General features: G+C 41.4%; 1 protein-coding gene across 2 annotated transcripts in view; it reads right to left on the bottom strand.

Annotated features, from left to right (window-relative positions):
- The window catches only part of LOC122813052 (cholesterol transporter ABCA5-like), a 2,390,735-nt gene that overhangs the window by 749,663 nt on the left and 1,617,402 nt on the right, over positions 1 to 23,670 (bottom strand). For both annotated transcript variants that reach the window (XM_044085171.1, XM_044085172.1), the window contains exon 23: positions 15,381 to 15,494. In XM_044085171.1, coding sequence (XP_043941106.1) covers positions 15,381 to 15,494 — 114 coding nt within the window. The remainder of the gene's footprint in view (positions 1 to 15,380; positions 15,495 to 23,670) is intronic.

Here is a 23,670-nt window from a genome sequence, read left to right as displayed (position 1 = left end):
GATGGCTTATGGAGTCAATACCAATTTATATAGAGAGATAATTAAGACCTATAGTTGATAGGAAGCCCACTGTCATTAGAGATAGAGAGCATTTTTTATTTACGCTATCGGAGTATGTTTTTTCAGCCAATTTTTTGTTAGTTACTTTAGATGTCATGTCTTTATTTACTGCAATCCCTAATGAAGGAGCAATAGATTTTGTTAGGTTATTGAGGAAGGAGGGAGTGTCGAATGACAAGATACAATTATATTGTATATTATTTAAGTTAAAATTAACTAATAATGTTTTTTTGTTTGATGGGCAGTATGTATTACAAAAGAAAGGAGAAGCCACGGGGACTCCATGTGCTAACTCCTATGCCAGTTTGGTCATGGCATTCTGGGAAGAACATTATGTTTGAATGAAAATAGGTATTCTAAGCATACAGCATACTACAAACAATTTGTTGATGATTTACTTCTTGTCTGGAATGCCTCTGAGAATGAACTGAATAATTTTATGGAGTACATCAACACAACTACGGACGTTTTGAAATTCACTAGTCTGGGAAATGGTCTTCTGAACGTACAGAGTTCTTGGATGTCCTTATATCTAAGGATGAGGGGCAGGTTCACACAAAACTATATAGGAAATCGTGCAGAAAGAATAATATGTTACATCGACAGAGAATGCACCCTATACACATACAGAAGAACATTCTTCAAGGACAGGGTTTAAGGGTGTCAAGGCTCACCACCTCAGATGAAGTTTGTAAATTGGCCCTAAATAATTCAGAGAGTGAGTTTTTAGAAAGGGGATATAAACCCCATGAATGATCCCACTTGAGAGAAGATAGATTTATTGATAGGTCTAATAGAGGGAAACCGTATTTTAGTGATAGAAGGAGGCAACATGATGAACCGTTGACTGTAAAAACTTCACAGCCTAACACTTATAGATGTAGAGTGGCTATCCCTTACTCCTCTAATAATAAAGCTGTACGAGCTATAATATATAAAATTGGCAAATTTTAACTGTGGATGAGAACATTCAAGGAATGGTAGGAAGTTGTCTGAGTTTTTCTTGCAAGAACAGCAAGTCATTAAAATGATTGCTCTGTTATAACAATGGAGATAAAAGTATTAAGAAGACTTTATCTCAGAGACAAGGGACCTTTGGTTGCAGAAACTGCAATCACTGCTCCTACATGCTCAATGACAACATTTTTATACATCCCGCAACTAACATTAAATATGAATTTAAGGATTATGCTGATTGCAAAACCAGGGATCTTGTTTGTTTAGCTTCATATAAGAGATGCCCCGCTTTCTATATAGGTAAGACCAATTGCACCTTAAGGGAGTGAGTCAGAGAACATCTATATGCCATAAACAAAGAAGATAAGAGCAATGCACTGGCTAGACATGTACTTAATAATGGCTCCACGCATAGGTTCTCATTTTTAGTAATAGAGCTTGTTCACCGTCGTGCTAGATTAGATAATTTAAAAAAAAACAAAAAGAAAAGAAAAAGACACAGTGGATTATTAGAATGCAGGCTGATAAAGACTATGGATTAAATAACAAAGTGGTGTTAAAATCTTTTTTATTAGATGGACCGTTAAAACACTAGCTATCTTGTACCATAATACTGGTGCTTTTATGATTGTGCATATATGTATGTATACATTTTATGTATATTTTTTGTATGTTTTTGAATAAATTCTGGTAGTTTGATTGTATATGTTTTAACACACATATAGATTTTAGTGATTAGCATTGCTGGCTGCAGGCCATTTTTGTGATTACAATGTATATGAATTATGGCTACACAAATGCATATTATTCTATGAAAACATATATTATTTTAGGAAGAATATAATTTATATGTTATTAAGGTAATATGCCATATACATTTATGCATATATTTCAGATACAAGTCTGGTGTATAAATTATATGTATAATTTCCATGAATGAGCAATGTGCTTTTAAGTGCACCTATATTTGAATGTTAACTTTAAATTCTATCTGCTTCTTAATTGCTGTCTGCATATTTAATTGGGGTAAATTTTTGATTGGTGAGTTTGAATATATAAAGGCAATGTTGACTATGTCATCTCTGTAAAAGTCTGAAGAAGCATCCGAGAGACGCGAAAGTGCTTACTTTTTTATTTTAATAAAGTGTTTTATCAGTATCTCCATTCACCATGTTTGCTACCTCTTTTTCAGCTTACTTATTCGACTGATTATTAGAGGTGCTTCATTCACTAACCCCTTGTTGGTTTTACATAGATTCACAGTAACACAATGAATTGCCAAATCACAAATGATATAATATGAAAAATAAATAAATGCATCCAACAATTATCTCCCTAAAACTTCAAACAGAATTAAACTAAGTAACCTAAATGAATGTGTATTTTATTAGAGAGGATCTACTACAAAACTTAATTTATTACGAAACTTAAAAAATATATCCTGTAACATCCAATTCCATACCTCTACTCCTCTTACTACAAAAGTATTTTCTGTGGGGCCTTTTCTCTCATGTTACCCCACACCTGCTGTAGACATATTACAATATCAAATCATGCATTCACAGTCAGCCAAATCAAGCATTTCTGAAATGCCACTCTATCATTCAACTTCAAATCTTCCTGATCTAATACAATCTGATGTTTCACCAGACTATCCTTTTAACCTCTTAACTCACCCTGAACCCTTTCTTCCAGCAGAGTATAAAATACTCTCTGGAACTCCCACACAACTGTCTATCTCTGTTTTTGTCTTCTGATCCTTTCATCACACTCTAAATCACAAAGTGAAGTGATTACTGGTGGTTAATCAGACATTCATGAACCCCCTGCACTACTTAGGACCACATCTAGAATTCCATCCTTTCTGTTACAGTCCTGTACCAGTGTGTTAAACCTCTCACATTCCAAAAGCTCAATCAACTCATACGTTCTCTCTGCTCTGCAGCTCAGAATCTCCTATTCATCTCTTCTGGATTCCAGTCCCCACAGATATCACCATCTGCCTCCTATTCATCCCCTTTACTCTCTTCTCCTTCAGTCTCTCATCCTCTTCCCTGGATGCACATTAGGGATGCTAATTTGTTTCAATTCACCAACTCTCCTCCACTTCCTCTATATTAAGTACCAAGGCCTTGAACCTAGCTTCTGATCATAAACACTACAGCTTTTATGTTCCTCGTCTTCCTCGACCTCCCATCTGATACTCTCTAAAATACATATTATTATGCCTCCATCACTTCATTCTCTCTCTCTGTCCTTAATAACTTACATCTATGTGAATTCATATTACATCTGCCTTTTTCATGAGACCATGGTCCAATGATAACAGCACTGCCCATCCTCCACTAATGCATTACTGCTGACAGCTTCCCTTCCTCCTTTCCAGACATTATGCACTGCCTAGGCATGCTCTAAGTCACATTTATTTGTTTTTTTCTGCTATGCTTAGTGATTTCCCTGCTGTCTACTGCCTGAATACATATTCTTCTCTCCTGCTTCTGTGACACTTATTGCCCCTTCCATCTTAGCTTAAAGGTGCAGTCACCAAACTGAACCTTTTTAACTGGCAGTAAGCAGAGTTTTTCCTTCTGGGATAAAATGAAAACTGTCCATTGCACAGTTCTCCTATCCACCTCCCAGTCCTAAGCCATTTCTTCCATCTGTTGTTACAGCCAGTCATCAAATTACCTTATTTCCTCAGCAGAGTGTCTTTTACAGGAAACATTTCAGAAGATAATGCCAATCCAATTTTGAGCTGCCCCTCTCTGCCACCTCTATGGCACTGCTTTCTACCACTTTGGCTATCTCCTCTAACAGGTTATTGATGACAACAAGCACCACCACATACATATGTCTCTCCTCTTGGTGATAGCTTTGGTTACCTCCTCCCATATCTTATTCAGTCTTATTCCTGAAACTACTCTCAGTAAAATCTAGCGTTTCCTTTCTCACTTCTCTAGACCCTTACAGCCCTATGTGACCGAGCTTACAATTATCAATACTCTCCTCTCTATCTTCACAATATTTCCCTGTTCCTCTTCTGCTCATTCTACAGTACTGTTCCTTCCTTACCCACTTCCTTCTTACTTTCCTTGTTATGCTGGGTCCTTCATCGCCACCTCTGGCTCTCTCTCTTATTAATCACTTGTCATTGATCTCTGAATCTGTAATTCCCTCTAGCTTCCACCATCTTGCCTCCCTTTTCAGGCTGTATCTCATCACCTTTGTCTGTGCCACTCCACACCTACCAGTACTCCTTAGAAAACATCTGTCAAGGTCCTCCTTCAGTTCTTCTCACCCCTATAGATAACATTCTATTCAATCTGCTGGCCTTCTGTTTCCTTCTCTTCTCCAGTCCCACTTTATATTTTCTCATGTGACTAGCCAATCTACTACCATCCCATGATTCAGTATTCTATTATGATGCTTCTCCATTATCCTGCAGACCTCACATGCTCTTTTACCTGAAAGTTGCCTGAACTAAACAGCTAAATCACATTCAGAGCACCTTAAAAATCTCTCTTCCACTTGCTTTTTTCATGTCCAATTTTTGGTCACCCTCACTTTTTCTCTTTTTTTAACTCTAGCTATACTATTTTTGACCTAGTTAGGCCTTTCTGCTAAAGTTCCACCAGTGACTTGCTAAAAAATACCAGACAAATGACAATCTTAAAGGCAATATTAAGATTAAATTTAAGACTAGAGAACAGGCAATTAATATTTAACTGACATTAAATTTCTTTACAATGGAACAAAGAATTGAAAGTTATATATTCACCATAATGAAAAATCTGTGCTATCTTCTTTTCTTCTGGATCAATGTATGGGGAAGTCAGATCTGATCAGCTCTGACCCAAAATCTCTGACTCCTCCCCTACCCACAATTCCCCACCCTGAGTCACCTCAGATCCAGTTTGCTGACTCTCTGAAAAAAGTCATTATGAGTACATGCACGTAAATATATATACCCATTTACCCAATAAGACATAAAGAAAGGAATAGACACTATAAGGTGCATGACACAAATGTGGGCCAGACAGGTTCCACATGTGATCTGGTTGCGCCCTAAAAGTAGAATGACAATTTTGGTAGGGGAAGGTGGGAGGGGAGTTGAATCAGATGAAAAAGAGACAACATGGCTCTACCATTATGGTGAATAGATAACTTTTATATCTGATGCTGTCTTCTTCTTCTTCTGGTTCAACAAGTGGGACAGATTCCCAAACTACCAGACAGGTACCTGGGTGGTCTCAATGAAGGATATTCCTGAGAATGGCAAAACCGAAGAATGTGTGCATCCTGGACTGTACTTCTAATTTACACTGAGACACAAAAGTGTGAGATGATGATTAGGTTGCCAATGCGCAAATGTCACTGATAGGGACTCTAGCAAAGGCTGTAGATGTTGCCATAGCCCTTGTAGAATGTGCTTTAAATTTTGACTGTAGAGGCACACCTAGTAAACCACAGACAACGAAAATGCAATTAGCTGGCCATCTTAAAAGAGTAACTTTAGATATAGATTGTCCCAACTTTTTTTTTAAGAGAAGGATATGAACAACTGGTCTGCTTTTCTGAAAGACTTGGTATGACGGAGATAAAATTTGAGTTGTCTGTCCACATCAAATGTATGCAATATATGTTCCCTTTGATTTGAAAAATTTGAGAAGAAAATTGTGAAATCAATTTGTTGACTTAAATTTGATTCAGAAGCCACTTTTGGGAGAAAGAATGAGTTTGTCCTCAATTAAACTCTTATCTTTATGAAAGACCAGGAACGGAGCCTTCCAATGAAAGTGCCTGAAGTTATGACACTTATTTGGTAGAGGTGATGGCAAACAAAAATATCATCTTCCAGGACAGAAACTTCATATCTGTGGATGCTGCAGGTTCAAAGGGTTTCTGAGTTAAGGATTGTAGCAAAATGGTCATGTCCCTGGGAAGGACTGGATAATGAACTGGAGGCCTCAATAAAAAAGGACCTTTCAAAAAGGCCAAAGAGATTCTGAGTGAAGCAATGGAAGTGCTGCTGAATCCAGTGTGAAAGTTTGAGATGGTTACTAACTGTACTTTAATTGTCGAATAACTAGATCCTGCCATGAGACGTTCCAAAAGGAATTTGATCATTTTTGGTGCCGAGAAGGGGTCTAAACCATTATCAGACATCCAGACAGAGAACTGTTTTCATTTGGTCTTCTTTTTTGTAGAATTCTTCTGAGAGAATGAAATGATTCTTACTACTGGGGAAGAAAGCCTAGCATCTCTCACAATAGTTAAAACTGCAAAACCACGTGGTTAGTTTTTAGGGTCTAAAGGTCTGGTAGAGACATTAAGGAGGAGAATGTCAGGAAATCTGGAAAGGGATCCATTAACTATGATGGGTGAACTGAGGCCACAGAAAGGGGAACCATACCTGTTGAGGCTAGAATGTGGCAATGAGGATTACTTTGGTCTTGTGTTCCATTGCTTTCTGAATGAACATGGGAATAAGGGGAATGGGGGAAAAGGCATAAAGAAGACCTGGAGGCCAAGGATGGTCTACAGCATTTCTTGGTGACAGACCTTGTGGAGGGATGAGGGCAAAGTAACTTCTGCATTTGTTGTTTAGGTATGAAACAAAAAGATCACAGCAAAATCGGCCCCAGTGGCCAAAAATCTCTGTTGGTTTCATTGAGAGACCACTCGTGATGCAGTGATACTGTTCTGCTCAGCTTGTCCGCTAGGTTTTGGTTATCCTAGGTACACACATTGCTACTAGAAAGCGGTTTGAAGACATCACCCACTGCTAGATTCTCATGGCTTCCTGGCAAAGAAGGTATGATCTGGTTCCACCCAGTTTACTGATGTACCAAACTACTGACATGACTAAATGTAAGGCAATCACATCCTTGTGTAGATGGTCTGAAAGTGCCTGCAACGTAAGGAGGACTGCTCTTAACTCCAAAACATCGATGCGGAGATTGGCCTCTACGCTCCTTGGACAATTCTCCCTATGAAATGCCCCCTACCACCCAAGAAGGGAGGCATCCGTATTCACTGTGGCTTTGGGTACTAGAAGTGAGAAATGTCTGCCCAGGGTAACTGAGTCAGATTTAATGCAACATTGGATATGGTTCTGGCATACCTGCGTGAGTCGAATTTTGTGGTGAAGGGGATGAAATCTCTGGGAACACTGTACTGCTAATGTCCACTGTAGAACTGTCATGTGGTATCTGGTCAATGGTACCATAACTATGGAGGAAGCCATTAGCTGTTGAAGTCTTAATATCAGCTGTGCAGGAGTATGTTGATGATTTATTACTTGAAAAGCCACTGATCTGGCTGAGTGGATACACGATGTGGGTAGCTTTATTATTTGACGAACAGTGTCTGGCTGCCTATGAATTCTCTGCATTGAGTATGCTGTAATTTGTTCTTCTTTATGTTGATGGAAATACCCAGGATGGACAATAGTTCTAGATGGAATGAATGGTATATTACAAGTCAAACCATGGAGGTAGCAGTTAAAAGCCAATCACCTAGATATGGAAATACTTGCATCCACTGAAACCTGAGAAAGGCTGTCACTGCTGCCATTATCTTGTTGAACACCGGGGGGGGGGGTTGGGGTGAGCCTGAAATGTAGCACTCTAAATTGGAAGTGAATGGCTCACAGTCAGAAAAAGAGAAATCTCTCGACTGCCTCTGGATCCTTTTGTAACAGTAAGCATCTTGGAGATCTATACAGCACATCCAATCATCCTTTCTGAGAAGAGGCAGAACGGACTGAACCATGACCATTCAGAATTTTGCCTGTTTTATAAAATTATTTCATTCACTGAGCTCCAAAATTGGTCTCAGGTCCCCTGTTTTTTTTGGCACTATAAACTCTACCTTGAGTAGACTCCAGATTCTAACTGATCTTGGGAACTGATTGGATGACACTTTTGACAAGAATATTCTGAACTTCTGTTGCTGAAGATTTCAACTGATTGAGTGGAATGTTGGCAATCTTTCATTTTATACATGGGATTTCTAAAAAGGGAATTGTTTATTTTCTGGAAATGATCCTTAGCACCCATAAATCTTGAGATATGTACTGCCAGGCTAGACGATGTAATGAGCTGCATCCAGAGTGCAGCAGCTGGGCAAGCTCTTAGGGACATTGAAAAAGCTTCTCTGTGAATGGACCATGGAAACCTTGATTTTGTAGACCACCTCTGCATCTGGGGCAATGTCCTGTGGAATTGCCTCCACTTCTGACTCTGGAAGGGCTGTCCCCAGAAATGTCTTAGTAAAAGCCTTGAGATTTTTTTCAACCACATCTTTCTACCCCCTCTTTGATTCTTGAAGAAGGATCTCTGAGGGGGCTGAAAAACAGATTCCAATGGCAGCCAAGGTCTTGCTGTCCTGTTCACTTCTGGTAAGTGCATCCTTGACTTTCAGTCCAAACAAGGCGGAACCATCATAAGGGGCACTGATGAAGGATGTTTGAAAGCTTTCCTCAAAGTCACACAGCCGCATCCAAGCATGACAATGCACTGAAATGCCTGCACCAGATGCATGGGTTGCACCATCCAATGCATTGGAAATGAGTCTCGTGGATACATTTGTAGTAGCTTGAAGAGTTCCTAAACTGGAAAATTCAGCAGCCCTCTTGATTCCAATGTCTGAAAGCCACAAGGAGTACCTTAGAACTGAGTTCTCAAGTGCAGAGTCCTCAAGTGGCATTGACCGCTCCGAAGGTCTCTGGGCCAATTTGACCACCAAAGCCCCAACACAGACTCCCTAGATCAAGGACTCTGCTGGACCCAAAAGCATCAGAGTTGAGCAAGTGAGGGATGAAGTTGAAGCAGAAGTTTTAAGAGCTGTCGACTATGACATTGGTACTGTGGCAAGACTGTTTCCAATATACACCATCTCCAGGAATGGGGACGGGGTAAGAAACTGAGAAAATTGAACAGCTGAGAAGGGAGGGACTGATCCTGGATCATTCCTCAGGGACAGAGACAGGTGGATTCCCACCTGAATTTGAGTCCTTAGAAATCCCCTCATCAGCCAGTCGACATCAAAAGACTTGTACTGGAATGGCCAAATCTCGAAGAAGATAGTACTGATGCAGTCTTTGAAGGTCCTTTCTGCAATACTGGAGAATTGAGCCTAGGACTGATGAGAGTCAGAGTAAAAGAAGACTTTGGAGACAGTCTGGATCCAAGAAATGGTCAGATCCCACTGTCTGGAAAATTATTTGCTGGACCCACAGTAACTGTATAGTTGGGAGACCTTTTCTTGGGTTTTTCCTGATGATCTTTAGGATGCTTGGATTTATCTTTAGATTACTCAATTATTTTTCTTCCTTTCTCTTTAAATCTATTTCTGTCTTTATCTTTCTTATCAGAGGGAGAAGAGGATGTGGATGCTGTGATACTGCCAGCCCAGCTATCTGGAATTTGATAAATAATCATATGTCATTTGTGAATACCAACACGATTCATATGGTTGTCTTTCAAATGTAAGAGAACTATATGTTATGTGTATATTAAACTACTGGTGCAGAAGTGTGTGTTGAACAGGGTTTGTACAGTACAGAGCTTCAAGGATGTGTCCACAGTGTACCCTACTGGAAAAGAACAGAAATGTATATAAACTATATGCCTGTGCAAATGTATATTTTAATAGCAGAAGCAGTAACATACAGAGTTAACTTGTAAAACTGCAAGAAAACAAGTTGAAATTGTTTTACAATTGTGTTATCTCTCAGTTTCAGTGAAGCAGACACAATGTCTAGAACTAGAGGTTTTTCTATTGTCTTGGAGAGAAGTAATTACTAGGTCTAAAATGTAAAAGTGTTTGTTTTACGACTTCCAGTTGTGAGCAAACATCTGAGAGATATGTATTTTTAATACAGAGATGTTAGTTTCTGTTAGCCTGGGAAGTGAAGGCAGGTGATCCAAGCGGACCCAGCAGTAATGTTTGATATTAATTTAAGAACATTCTCAGAGAGTTTGTGCATTTTGCATCTTGTCATGGACCTAGAAACATCCACTCAGCACTTCTGCCTGTGTGTTGTCTGTAAGTAAGACTTAGGGAATAGTATCCATCTTAGATACAGATAGGAATATATTAAAGATTAATTTAGATTTAGATGTTTTCTGTATTTATTTGAGACTGTCCTGCAATGTTGTTTTAAAATATTTCCTGTAATTTTGAACTCTGAAGTAACTGTGTTTGTTTTCTGAGTACTGTTTTGTTATTTTATTATTTATTGTTAAATACATTTAAACCTATTTTTGTGGCTGATATTTGTGATACATATTTAAGCTCTTAGCGTACTTGCATATGTATGGTGACATTGAACAGGCCACTCCTAAATAGCCTTGCAAGTCTTGGTCAACATTACCATTTGGATAATAGTAACATTGCACAGTAGGATCGGATGCCTTAAGTAGGGGTTGGTGGCAGTGATAACTACCTTATAGTCTGGGCAGAAGGAGGCACAGCTAGTAAACCTGGGCCAGACTTCCCCAGGTGTGTGTGTGCATGTATATAAATAAAATCTCAAAGTGTGTGCGTGTCAGCTACTTGGGCAGGGACATGAATCACTAATTGGACAGAGAGGGTGCTGGAGGTGTTGGCTTGACCCCTCAGCTGAGACCTTAACCATATAGCTGTGCCAGTATCGAGTCTTATTGGGGATCTGGAGAAAGAAAGAGAAACCAGCCCCAGACTGACTGATCTCTGAGTGCTCCTATGGGAAATTGCACTTTACTGTGTGTGTACTTGTCATCTCCCATTGTGTACGTCCCTCACTGTTGCCAGTGGTGAGAACTGAGGCGCCTTGGTTAGTGGGCTAGTACAGGGGTGTCACAGATGCCTTTGGATCTGTGACATAATGGACCCTGCCCAGGGAGCAAGACCTTTAAGTATGAGTTTTTCTTTACATACTAGTAGGGCTCTGGAGCTGAAGGCAGCACAAATTAAGCAGGAAGCTTAAAGATGCGAAGACCCCAAGCAGTATACTCACTGTGTGTGTGGATCTCGGCAGTGGAGTTTATGCCCACACAGGAGGAACACTTTTTCAAGCTTGAGGACATGACAACTTACTAACTATACTGCGTAAAAACACTAACACACTAAGAAAAATCTTTAATCTAAATCTATTGCTACTAACTAAGCAAATACATGAAGAAAAAAGAACTGCATAAAATGTCTAGGAAAACACTGTATCTCTAAATCTACTTTAAGCACACTTTAAAACCTAATATAACAACTATTTTTAACAAGGGAGGAGGAAAAGAGCATTCACTTGTCATGAATCAAACAAAAATGAACTCTCGGTCCACATGTCTGACTTTCACAAGCAGCAAATGAGATCTTAAGTGGCTCAGGCAGTACGGGGAATTCTGGGGTAGGGGAGGTGTCAGAGCTGTCAAATCCATTCAGATGAAAAAAAGACAACACTGGATCTATCTATATCCACTATGTCTTTATAATGAAGCGATTTACATGGGTTTTCTAGAAGCATTCATTTAACACCTAGTTCTGTTGAGATACAAAATTGACTCAAAGGAGACACAGGTGTTTCAAAAGCAATCAACTCACACCAAATTATTTTCCCATACCAGAAAATCTTTTCACATACCAGAGAAACAAACTAAGAATGAATGCTTTTCTGCCATATCTAACCAATGAATTCCAAACTGCTAGATTTTCCGAGGCCATAACAATATTCTGGTGACATACATTAACAATTAATTAGATAAAATAAATAAACTGCAATTATAAAATAGGCAAAATGACCCAAAAGAATCACATAGATCTGCATAGTCTATCAGCTCTTTTGTAAGACACTGCTATATGAACCGGAAAGTAAAAACTATAAATCAAAAAACTAACTGGAACTAAAAAAAAAAAAAATTTACGTGTTCAAGTCAGTAATTCAAGTTATGATAATATATCTCAATTATTTTTCAAATACCTTGCATCACACATAAAATCTGAGGTCTAATGATCTAATTAATATGTAAATGAATTATTCTACAAGATATTTGTCTATAAATTATACACACAAGAACGTAAGTCACTACATAGCAAATCAAAAATCTATATTCCAAAGCTACCAGCAATTTATTAAAAAATAACTCAAAAAAGTCAACAAACTTAGACTAATAAAAACAATAAAATATACTGAGCAAAATTTATCAACAAATAACTTATCTCAGTGTTAGGTCAGTCCAATGTTTCTTCTAGTGCCTGCTCTGCTCTTCTGTTATTTTGTCTTCTGATCTTGGTAATTTGTTTAAGGCTCTTACAGTGCTAAGAAGTTTCAACATCCTGATCAGACCACAAACAATACAAGCATTCAAACTGAAAATCTTCTGGGGCTCTCTGTCCACCACACTTACATTTTTATAACATGACTAAGACACATAAACAAAGCAATATAAATTAAGATAACAATGTCTGCAGATATAACAATATGCATAAAACAAAACGAAAGTACATCACAGACCATAAAATATTTAGTTTCACCAAAATGAGAAATAATAGAAACAGTACCTCCAGTGAAGTTTCCCAGCAGTGCTGGGCCCTGCCTAACAGCAGCTCAAAATGACTTTGTTATAGATGAAATTAGGTTCATAGGTTCATACTAGGCTATCTGCCCTAGGGCATTTATAAGCCTAGCCAGAAAGTGTTTGGCTTTCGCCACCCATTTTAAATTAATTTTGCTATGCCCTTTTTTTGAGGTTAGTATACTGTGCCTCTGTCTAACAGTGACACAAAAGTGATACCCGGGGTAAACCTACGATCACTCATCAAGATTCCTCTTGAAGAGAGTCAATGAGGGACTCTGCCTAACCTGGACTGGGATTTTATTCCAGAGTGAAGGGAGCCTCTGGGTTATGAATCTGTCCCTCCAGCATGTCCTATTTATTTCAGTGCTGAGGTTCAAGTCTCTCGAGTGTGTAGCTTGATGGGATTTGGATTTTCTGAGGTGCAGCATGTCCATTAATTCCGGGTTGGACATGGCTTTATACGTCAGGCACAGATCGCCTCTGAACAGGCGGTATGCCACTGAGTAGAGCTGGAGTTTCTTTAACCGAGCAGCATATGGCATCTGTTTGAGCCCTTTGATCCTCTTGGTGAGGTACTTTTGGGGTCTTTCCAGTTGCTGCAGGTGTCTGGTAAGGTACATCCCAAAAGGGGCACTGTACTCAATTATGGGCCTGATGAGGGATGAGTAAAGAGGCACGATGACCTCCCTTGATCTAGATGTGAATCCCTTCATGATTAGGTGGGCTATATAAAATGTTTTTCTAACCACTTTGGCCACGTGGTTGTCAAATGAGAGATTGCTATCAACTTGGGTCCCCAGGTCCCTAATTACTTCTTCGGTACTTAATGGATTACCACCTATGTGGTAATTTGTGGGCACTTTGTTTTTGCCAAAGGGGATGACTATACACTTTTTGGCGTTTATCTTGAGGCCATGGCTCTGGCACCAGTTGTCTGTTTCTATGAGGCCCTTTTGGAGGATGCTTGGGTCGGCTGGAGAGTCGATTATGGCGCCCAGTTTGCAGTCATCTGCGAACTTGGTCAGCCACAATCCTTCCGTGTTGGCCTGTACCTCCGAGAATTATATACCGAACAAGAGAGGTCCCAGGACTGAGCCTTGTGGGACGCCACTTGTAACTGGTTTGGAGTCTGACATGGCTCCAGCAATTCTAACCATATGGGTTCTGTCCTTGAGCCAGTTTGCAACCCATCTAGTGACAGAGGGGTTTATATTTAAGCTGGTGAGCTTATCTATAATGCCCGAGTGAGGTATTGTATCGAAGGCTTTTGCGAGGTCCAGGTAGGCTGTGTGGACCACCTTCCCCTCGTCAATGGCCTTGGTGACAGTTTCAAAGAAATCAACCAGGTTTAAGAGGCAGGATCTGCCCTAAACAAAGCCGAACTTTGTAGGATCCAGTGTCTGTAGGTCCCCAATATCTTTATTTATGAGGTCCATGATGATCCTTTCCATAGCTTTGCAGACCAAGCTAGTCAGGCTTATGGGGCGATAGTTTCAAGGATCCGTTGAGGCACCACCTTTGTGGAGAGGGACCACAGTTGCTGTATGCCACTCTTTGGGTACATATCCTGTAGTAAGGCTGAGATTGAACAGTAGTTTTATGTTTGGGTTTAGCTCTTCTTGGAGTTCATGTAGGACGCAGCCCGGGACACCGTCTGGTCCCACTGATGCTGTGTTTTTTGCTTTGGAGGGGGCGGCTCTTACCTGAGCATCTGAGATGTCAGGGGGGCAGCACTCTGCTGTGATAGATATTTGCCCTTTTGGTGGGGGGGGGGGGAGAGAAGTTTGCGCTGAACCTGTCAGCTAGGATGTTGGCAATGTCTGTGGGTTCGGTGTATTTTTTGTCATTTTGGACTAATTCTGAGCATATCTGGGAATTACCACCCAGGTTCCTAACATAACTAAAGAAAGCCTTGTGATTATCCTTAGTGTCCTGTCCAATTTTTCTCTCGAAGCTGGCCTTAGACGATTTTATGAGTGCCCGTAGTTTTTTGCTAATACTGATCAGAGATGCCTTCCCTTTTTGGAATTTTGCTCTATCATTTAGTAGCTTCCTCCTTCTATTGTATAGTTTGTTTATGGCTGGGGTCCACCAGGCAGGATGTCTGCCTTTGGAGGATTGGGTCTTGGTTTTATTTGGGATCGCATGATCCATGCATTCTTGAAAGTGTTGATAGAATGCGTTTATAAAGAATTCTGCGGTCTGGGCCGTATTTTCCACAGGCCAGGGGGCTTTGAAGGATTCCGCCTCGGTTTTGAGGAGTGTGAAATTTGCTTTAGAGAAGTTTTTCACTGTGGTTTTCTGGGCAGGGGGTGGGGTCGGGATGTGAATATCCAGTGAGATTAGTTTATGGTCTGATCTTACCAGTGAGGGATACACTTCTGGTCTGGAGCATAGAGTCCTCATGTTGGTGATGATCAGGTCCAGTATGTTTTCCCCTCTTGTGGGAGTGGTAACAAGTTGTTCCATAGCATTTGAGTTTATAAATTCTAGGAACCTTTGGGATAGGGTGTTGGAGCTAGAGTAATGCTCCCAGTCTATGTTTGGGTAGTTGAAGTCGCCCAATATAAGGGTGGTCTGTAGCTGGCTATAAACTGGAAGGCAGTTTTACCCACTGTTAGTTGCACATGGATAGCCTCTGATGCTTCGTGCTGTGCCACCAACCTGGAGGTGTGGTAACCTTATTACTAATTTGTCTTATTGTAACAGTATAGGAAAAAGCAGACCACAGTTAATTTCTCACCACCATTCCCAGATCATGGAAAAGATACAAGGGAAAATGAAATTAAGAAGTTAATAAAAGATTACCTTTCGATCTTCAGTATTTTCCATTGCAAAATATGGCAGCATTCCAGGTGCAATTATTCCCAAAAGTACAATTCCGAAGACCAGCATTGCAATAGAGAGTAGCATGGGCACCTCCTGAAATTGTAACAGAAAAATATTAACAATCTCAACATTACCATTTAAAAATTGCTTTAAAATACTAAAATAGAAAATATATTTTATGTTGCAAGTCTTTTGCTTCCTTCTCTGCCAATACATATGTTGCCAAACTCAGTGCAGTTTATCAATCAAACAAGGCAAGGATCAATCATATTGGAACAATGAATAACAGCATAATAAAAAACAAAAGACAGAGCTTGTTTAAATAATTATTTGATATGTAAGTTTAGAAAAAAAAACATATTTTTAGTTAGAAAGTCATGCGGTCCACAGTTCATTGTTTTTTCTTACTTCATAATATTGCAATTAAGACCAACATCAGTTTTGGAAGGAAGGAAGGAAGGAAAGTAAAAAGCATTTTAATTAATTAATTAATTAATTAATTAATTAATTAATTAATTAATTAAATTAATTAATTAATTTTTACTTTGCTGACTGGGTAACTGAAGAGGTCCACAGACCCTTTTCAGCCATAACCTGGATGCAATTGCAGACTTTGCTACAAATGTGACTATTACATAGATACTTTTGAAATGCTTGTAGAAAAGTTAGTTTACATCTTATAAACTATTACATTGATCATTTCAAAACAACTGTGACAGTTTAAATTTCATAGTCATAAAAAATTAGGAATAGCAGAATGAGCTGCATGGCAAAAAGGATTGTCTTATAGAGTTGCAGCAGTTGAATATTTCATTTAATATGCATTGCTAATAATTCACAGACGTCATACAATTTTACATATTTGCTCATGACATTTCCATGCACAATTTTAATAAAGACGTTGTCCTGTTCGATTCTCAGCTAGAGCGTTTTCTGTGTGGAGACATGCGTGAATGGGCGTACCTTCGTTGAAGGTTGTGCGTCAGAGCCGGCAACTCGGTACGTAAAAATCTACTGCCAATCATTAGTGGACTGGAGATCCACTGTGGCGACCCCTAACCGGGAAAAGCCGAAAGACACAACATAGGAGTAATACAGTTTTAGATACTTACTCATGATATGTTTCTATGTACAAAATTATTAATATTTTCGTTGTAATGCACCCAGCAGGGTAGATGAGTTGCAATACAGGGCCATCTTGATATTCCAGTGGATAATATTTGATTGTTTATGAATTAAATCTGTGTAAGATGCTGCCAAGGAGAACCTGACAAATGTTCTCTAAGGTGAGGGAAAGCACGAGGTCTTTAAAGGAGGCTTTGTATGATGTGTTTTGAATGCTAGTAGGGACAGAGTTCCATTTTTTAGCTACCGAACTACTATATAGTGCATCTCCAAAGCTATTGTAGCTGTTGGTGACTTCTAGTAGTAGTTTGCTTGATGATCTAAGAGGCCTTTTGGCTGAGTGATGTTGTACTAGGTTTTTGAGGGCAGGACACTTATTGGAGAGGTAATAGATAGAATGACAGAGGCAGAGCTGATTGTAGGTTAGGAGGTTGGGCAGTTCAAGCCAGTGGAGCTGTCTCAAAGCAGTACAGTGATGAGTTCTATATGAGCAATTTGCAGCAAAGCGGGCAATTCTGTTATAGCAGGCTTCCATTTTGCTTAGTTCAGTTTTGTTGAGATTAGTCAGAATGGGAGATGCATAGAGTAGGGTGGATAGAAGTTGGGAGCGAGCAATGGCTGATCTTGTGTTGTTGGTAAGAAATGGTTTGATACGGTAGAGTGACCCCAGTTTGGCATGTACTTTTTTAATAGTTATGTTGAGATGACTATCAGGGAGTCATCTGATCATCTGATAATGCAATCAGAATGCAATTTAGCTGCTGTTGTTGTTTAAATGCATTACAACAAACAAACAAACAGTATATAATTTCCCTTCCCCAAAGGTGCAGGACATGCCGCAGTTACACATATAAGGTTTAGCATTCAGTCACATGTTAAAGGTAAATATCTGTACTGTCACCTTTTGTGTACCTCATGCCAGGTTCACAAAAACAGGTCCAAAGATGTACAAAGTATCCAAAGGCAAGACATATATCAAATTTGATAGGAATCAGACAGATAGCTGAAAAAGACAAAAAGCTTTGAAAAGCAACAAAGTCCAATATTGGATATTTTATCTACCTACTTCTACAATACAGTATGTAGAAAATCACAACACATTAGAGGTTTTAGCGAATTCTGGTAACGCCTCCCTCCTTCATCTATTGGCATACTTGTTCCCAGAGGCAATAAACCCATTGCCAAATCATTCCCTGAAATGAGAATCAAGTGACAGAAGTGCTGTTGTCATCTGTTGCGAATAGGTGGTTTTCCTTCTTGAGTGTGCCCACTGAAGACCAATAGGCTGTCTGTCAATGAATGCTTCCTTTAGGCACATCTACCATTTCAATGAATGGCATCTCCTCAAATTGCCCTGACTTCTTCAAAGAAATAACCTGTTATCCCCAGTCTCTACCAGAGGGTTTTATATCAGTCGTACTATCCTGGTAAACACAGACAGATATATAGGGTTCCTATTATATAATCAAAGATGCAATCCTTCAAATGGGTCTTGATCGAACTTGAAAGCATGCAACAGCAAAACGGCATATAAGCAATTTCTTTCCCTGGGAAAGAAATCACTTGGCCGTCTCAGTTACTTTGACGTTTTCGTCACTGTAGTGCAATCTTGGAGTTGGTATATTTAAGTACTGGGGTGGGTGGGGGGGTGAAGCCCCCCACTTTATGTAATGTTTTGAAGTTTTTATTTATTTATTTATTTTTTTGTGGAACCGCAATTTTTTTTCACTGGGAAAAAAAAAAGAAGTTATGTCTTACCATAACGTTACATCTGTATTGTAGATCCTCGTTCAGTCATTCCATGTGGGTATCGGTTCTGACCTCGGAATCGAGCCGGCCATCTTCCAAGCTCGTGCTAGCTACAAACTCTCGAGCTAAAACCTCTTACCCAGAATTCCCCTCTCCCTGTTACCTCAGATTGAGTTTGCAAGTCAAAAGAAGGTAGAGGCTACCTCTTGTCAAATGACCTAACAGAACCGGATGGTGAAATCCACTAGAAGCCATAGGAGGGGGAAGGAGGGAGGGTCGTAATGACTGAACGAGGATCAACAATACAGATGGAACATTATGGTAAGACATAACTTCTTTATCTGATATTGTTAATTATCGTTCAGTCCTTACATGTGGGACAGAGTCCCCAGCTACCTTTATTCCTGGGAGGCTCTCATGGAAGGACATTCTGGAGCACCATAGAACCAAAAGATGCTCTTCCCCTGGAGGGCAAATCCAATTTGTAATGATTGATGAAGGTATGAGGAGTAGCCCAAGTTGCACCTGCGCAAATGTCATGTTCTGGCATGGAAGGCAGCAGAAGTTGCACCAAAATTATAGAATGAGCCTTTATGGTACTAGGTAATGGAATATTATGATTTCTATAAATGAAGGTTACGCAGTCTTTTAACCATTTAGCCAATGTGACCTTAGCAACAGCACATCCAAATCTAGGTCCAGAATAGGCCAAAAATTACTGGTCTGCTTTACAAGAAGCCTTAGTCCTGTTCAAGTAGAAGCGAATTTGCTTGTGAATATCTAGGGTATGTAGGCAGTACTCTCCTCTGTTTGAATGACTGGGAAAGAAAACTGGCAATTCAATGGTTTGATTAATGGACATTTCAGAGATCACTTTTGGCAGAAAGGAAGGATTAGTTCTCAATGACACTATCTCTATGAAAAATCAAATATGGTCTCTTGATGCATAAGGCTTGAAGCTCAGAGATACGTCTGGCAGAAGTAATGGTGACCAAAAACAAGGTTTTCCATGACAAATATTTGAGGTCGCAAGAAGAAGTTGGTTCAAAAGGTAGCATTGCCAAAGCTTGTAGGACTAATGACAGGTCCCATGGTTGAGTAGGTTCTCTAAAAGGGGGTCTTAGATGATTCACGCCTTTTATGAAAGTCTTGCATAATTTGTGTGACAGAAGAGAAGAGTATTGGACACCATCATGAAAATTACATATTGCAGCCAAATTAACTCTAAGGGTAGAGGCAGACAGACCGAACTGAAATAGGGTAGACAGATATTCCACTACTATCGACACTGGTGCTGAAAAAGGAGCTACTTGTTTTTCTTTCAGCCAAAAAGTAAATCTTTTCCACTTGCTGAGATATGTAATTCTGGTGGAAGACTTATGAGATGCAATAAGAATGTCATGTACTGGCAAAGAAAGATCATTCTGCCTGGCAATCAAAGGAATTGGAGGAGCCAAGCTGTGAGCTTCAGGCTGTTCAAGTTGGGGTGAATCAGATTCTGAGGATGGGAGATCAACCCCGGGGTTGGATGGAGAATCCATGGTTGACCTAGCAGGTGAGGCCAAAGGAAGGGAAACCAAATCTGACGAGGCCAATATGGTGCTATGAGGATTACTTTGCTCTTGAACCGGTGGGCTTTCTTCAGAAACTGGGGAATGAGGGGGAGAGGTGGAAATGCATAAAGCAGACCCGAGGGCCAATTGTGGACTAGAGCGTCCCTGGGTGACTGTCCCAGTGGGGGAATCAGGGCAAAATAGTTGCTGCATTTGTAGTTGGTCGGGGATGCAAAGAGGTTGCAGCAAGGAAGACCCCAGCGGTTGAAAATCTCCGCCGCTATCAAGGGATTCAGGGACCACTCGTGAGGTTGCAGAATACACTTGCTGAGTCTGTCTGCTATCACGTTGGAACTCCCGGGAATGTGCATTGCTAGAAGAGAGCAGTTGGTAGCCATCGCCCATTGCCATATCCTCATGGCCTCTCGACAGAGTGGGTAAGATTTGGTTCCACCTTGTTTGTTGATGTACCAGACCACTGCCATGTTGTCTAATTGAATTGCAATAGTCCCAGATGGCAGCAGGGGATGGAATGCTTGCAACGCCAGAAGCACCGCCCTCAGCTCTAGAACATTTATATGCAGATGGGCCTCCATTTCGGACCAAGTACCTTGGACTGTCAGTCCCTGAAATAGCTCCCCCACCCCACCCCATCAGGGAGGTGTCCGTGATCACTGTAGCCTTGGGCTGTTGGGGGGAGAAGGGGCGAGACCATTGTGACAGTTTGTGCGCCATCCACCAATTTAGATCTTGTTTACACCTGTGAGTTACCTGAATCTTGGCTGAAAGAGGGTACTGAAAGGGATACCATTGGGTGAGCAGTAGCCATTGTAGAAGCCTCATGTGTAACCTGGCCAGGGGGACAATCGTAATGGAGGCTGACATGGAACCCAACAACTGGAGAACAGAATGAGCTGTGGATTTCTCCCTTGAAAGGATTGGAATCAGTTGCTGCTTTATCCTTAGAATTCTGTACTCTGGAATGGATTCTCTGCATTTCTTTGTATTCAAGATGACCCCTATGAATTTTGTGGACTAAGAAGGGGTGAGATTGGATTTTTGCCAGTTTATGGTTATGCCTAGCCTTTCTGCAATGAGGAGAGAGTATGCCAGGGCTTCTTCCAATAGATGTCTGGTGGGGGCAGAGATGAGCCAGTCATCTAGGTATGGAAACACCTGGAATCCTTGTAGTCACAAGTGAGCTGTGACAACTGCCATGCACTTTGTGAACACTCTGGGGGCTGTAGAAAGTCCAAAGGGCAGTACTCTGAACTGGTAATGACTGGCTCCCTCACGGAAGCAAAGGCATCTTACTGATGGTCTGTCCACTTTTATGTGGTAGTACGCATCTTGAAGATCTATCGAGCATATCCAATCATCTTTTTCGAAAAGTGGAACGATAGACTGTATTGTGACCATCTGGAATTTCTGTACTTTTACAAACTTGTTCAATACACTGAGATCCAAAATTGGTCTCCAGTCCCCAGTTTTCTTTGGCACCAAAAACATTCTTGAGTAGAATCTAGATCCTATCTGGTCTGGAGGGACTATTTGGATGACTCTTTCTTAGCAGCTTTGAAATCTCTAACGCTGCTTCTTCCCTTTGACTGGGTAGAACATCAGGTAAGCTTGTTAGGGGAGCGGGACAAAGGTCAAAGAGGATATGATAACCTCTGGTTATTATCCTTTGTACCCAAGAATCGGTGGTAATGGTTAGGCAGGCAGAAGGGTACAAAGAGAAACGACCCTCAACCACTTCCAGAGGAAAGCAGTTGGGCCGCTCTTCAGGAGCACTGGTAGGATTGGCCAGGGAAAGAATCCCTGGAACCCTGGTTATACGGACAAGGGATGTCATCCCTGAGAGTTTCCCCCTCTGCCTCTAGGGGAGAACTCGGCTTGTGTGTCACAGAAAGAACCTTGAGACTTTTTGTGCCATATCTTCCCACTCTTCTGGTTTCTGGAGAAAGCCTGTTGAGGAGAAGAATAACAGATACCCACAGCAGAAAGGGTCTTACCATCCTGTTCACATCTGGCCAGTGTGCTTTTAACCTTGGGTCCGAACGATGACGAGGCTTTGATGGGAGCATTGAGAAAGGTAGCCTTGAAGGGTTCCGTGAAATTACACAAGTGCATCCAAGCATGTCGTTTCAGAAAAATGCCTGAACCCGCCGCTCTAGCTGCTCCTTCTGATGCGTGAGATATCAGGCATATGGAGGAGTTAAGATATCGATTTGATGGTGGCTAACTGAGAGGCCACTTTGTCATGGACCTCATCAGACACAGCGCCAACCAAAGTTTCAGAGAGCTCAGAAATTAAGTCTCTTTGAAGCCTGGTAAAATGTGCCATACAGTTCAGGGACCTGACTGCAAAGGTTGCTGATGCAAAAGTACGCTTCCGTATTCTGTCCAGAGCCAGGGACTCTTTGTTGGGCGGATGGACAGTCTGGCTTTCTTCTTCCACCAGGTCCTTTTTAGTTGTGGCTGCCACCACCAAAGCATCTACAGGAAGACCTTTGGACCAATGGGGATCACTAGCAGGAGGGGACAAAATTTTATCTGGCCTCCGGGGAATGGCCTCAACGGTGTCAGCAGCCTTCCACACATGCTGCACGACGAGCCGGACAAGTTCGTCGGCAGGTGGAGTAACCCAGGAGGTAGGGGGCCGGGCACGAAAGGCCTGCAGGAACACAGACTCTTCAGAGGTCTGCCATTTATCTCTCTGTTTAAGGATTTCAAGGATATCACCAAAGGATACCTCAGAGGGAGATCAAGGGGACACTTCACCATCATCAAAGTCTGTGTCTTCAGTACGGGACTCCTCTGTGGAGCCATGTGCTTCCTCTTGCATGAGCTCTTTTGATGATTTTCCTCAGAGGGAGAAGCTGGGGAAGACAGCTCAAAAGGGGTCTCCTGTGGGAGTATGTTCTGAGGCCCTTGCACCCGGTGTCTGCTAGGAGCAGCTTGTGTACACTGCGGTCCAGAGGAGGGCGGGGAGAGTGATAGCACAGGATCGCCAACTGACACCAGAGCCTTCTCCATAAGCTGGAAGGCCGGTCCACCTGAAGAGGGATGGGGGCCCGGGGCAGGGGTCACCCCTCGCCTAAGTGGCTCAGCCTGCCGACTTGGAGTCCCTGGATGGCTGTGAAACGCCAATGTATGTACACCACAGCTGACATCCTGGGCCGTGACAAGACTCTCCTGCCACAAAGGCAACTGCAGATCCTTAGTGAGGTCCATAAAGGGAACCGTAGTGGGGGGAAGACTGTGCTATATCAAGGGGCTTCAAAGGCAATGAAGGAGGAGAATAACTAGGGGTCCTTGATAAAGGGTGATCACCTCCCGAGGAAGGATAGATCCTGGGGGGTGGGATACCTCTGGCCAAAAGCACTTGATCCACAAGAGGCAACACATCGTGTTTAGAGCGGCTTCTAGCAGATTTCACGGACATGGCTGAGGGAGAGTCAGGTCTATCCAAGGATGGAGCAAACTCGGTGCCCATCACAGAGGTTGTCTGTTGAGAACAATGGAGCTGTAATGGACTGAACTACTGGTGTCTGCACTGAGGAAATCATGGGTGCCGAAGGCGTGGTCTGCACCGACGATGAAGTCGGTACCAAAGTGGTTGTCGGCGCTAAGGCCTGAGTCGAAAACATCGGTGACGAAAACTGAATGGTGGGTAGTCAGAGCTGAAAAGGAAATGGGTGTCGAAACATCCATCGATGTCATAACAGTCTGCATCAACTGGACAGTCAGTGCCGGTAAGGGAGTCTGAACCGAGGAGCTCCTCAGTACCAATGTGGTATAGGGCATACTAGTCGGTGCTGAGGTCTCAGATGGCGCCG

This window comes from Protopterus annectens, chromosome 10.part0, assembly GCF_019279795.1.
Source record: "Protopterus annectens isolate FY-2018-M chromosome 10.part0, PAN1.0, whole genome shotgun sequence".
NCBI lineage: Eukaryota > Metazoa > Chordata > Ceratodontiformes > Protopteridae > Protopterus > Protopterus annectens.
This window is presented reverse-complemented; position numbering and strand designations above follow the sequence as displayed.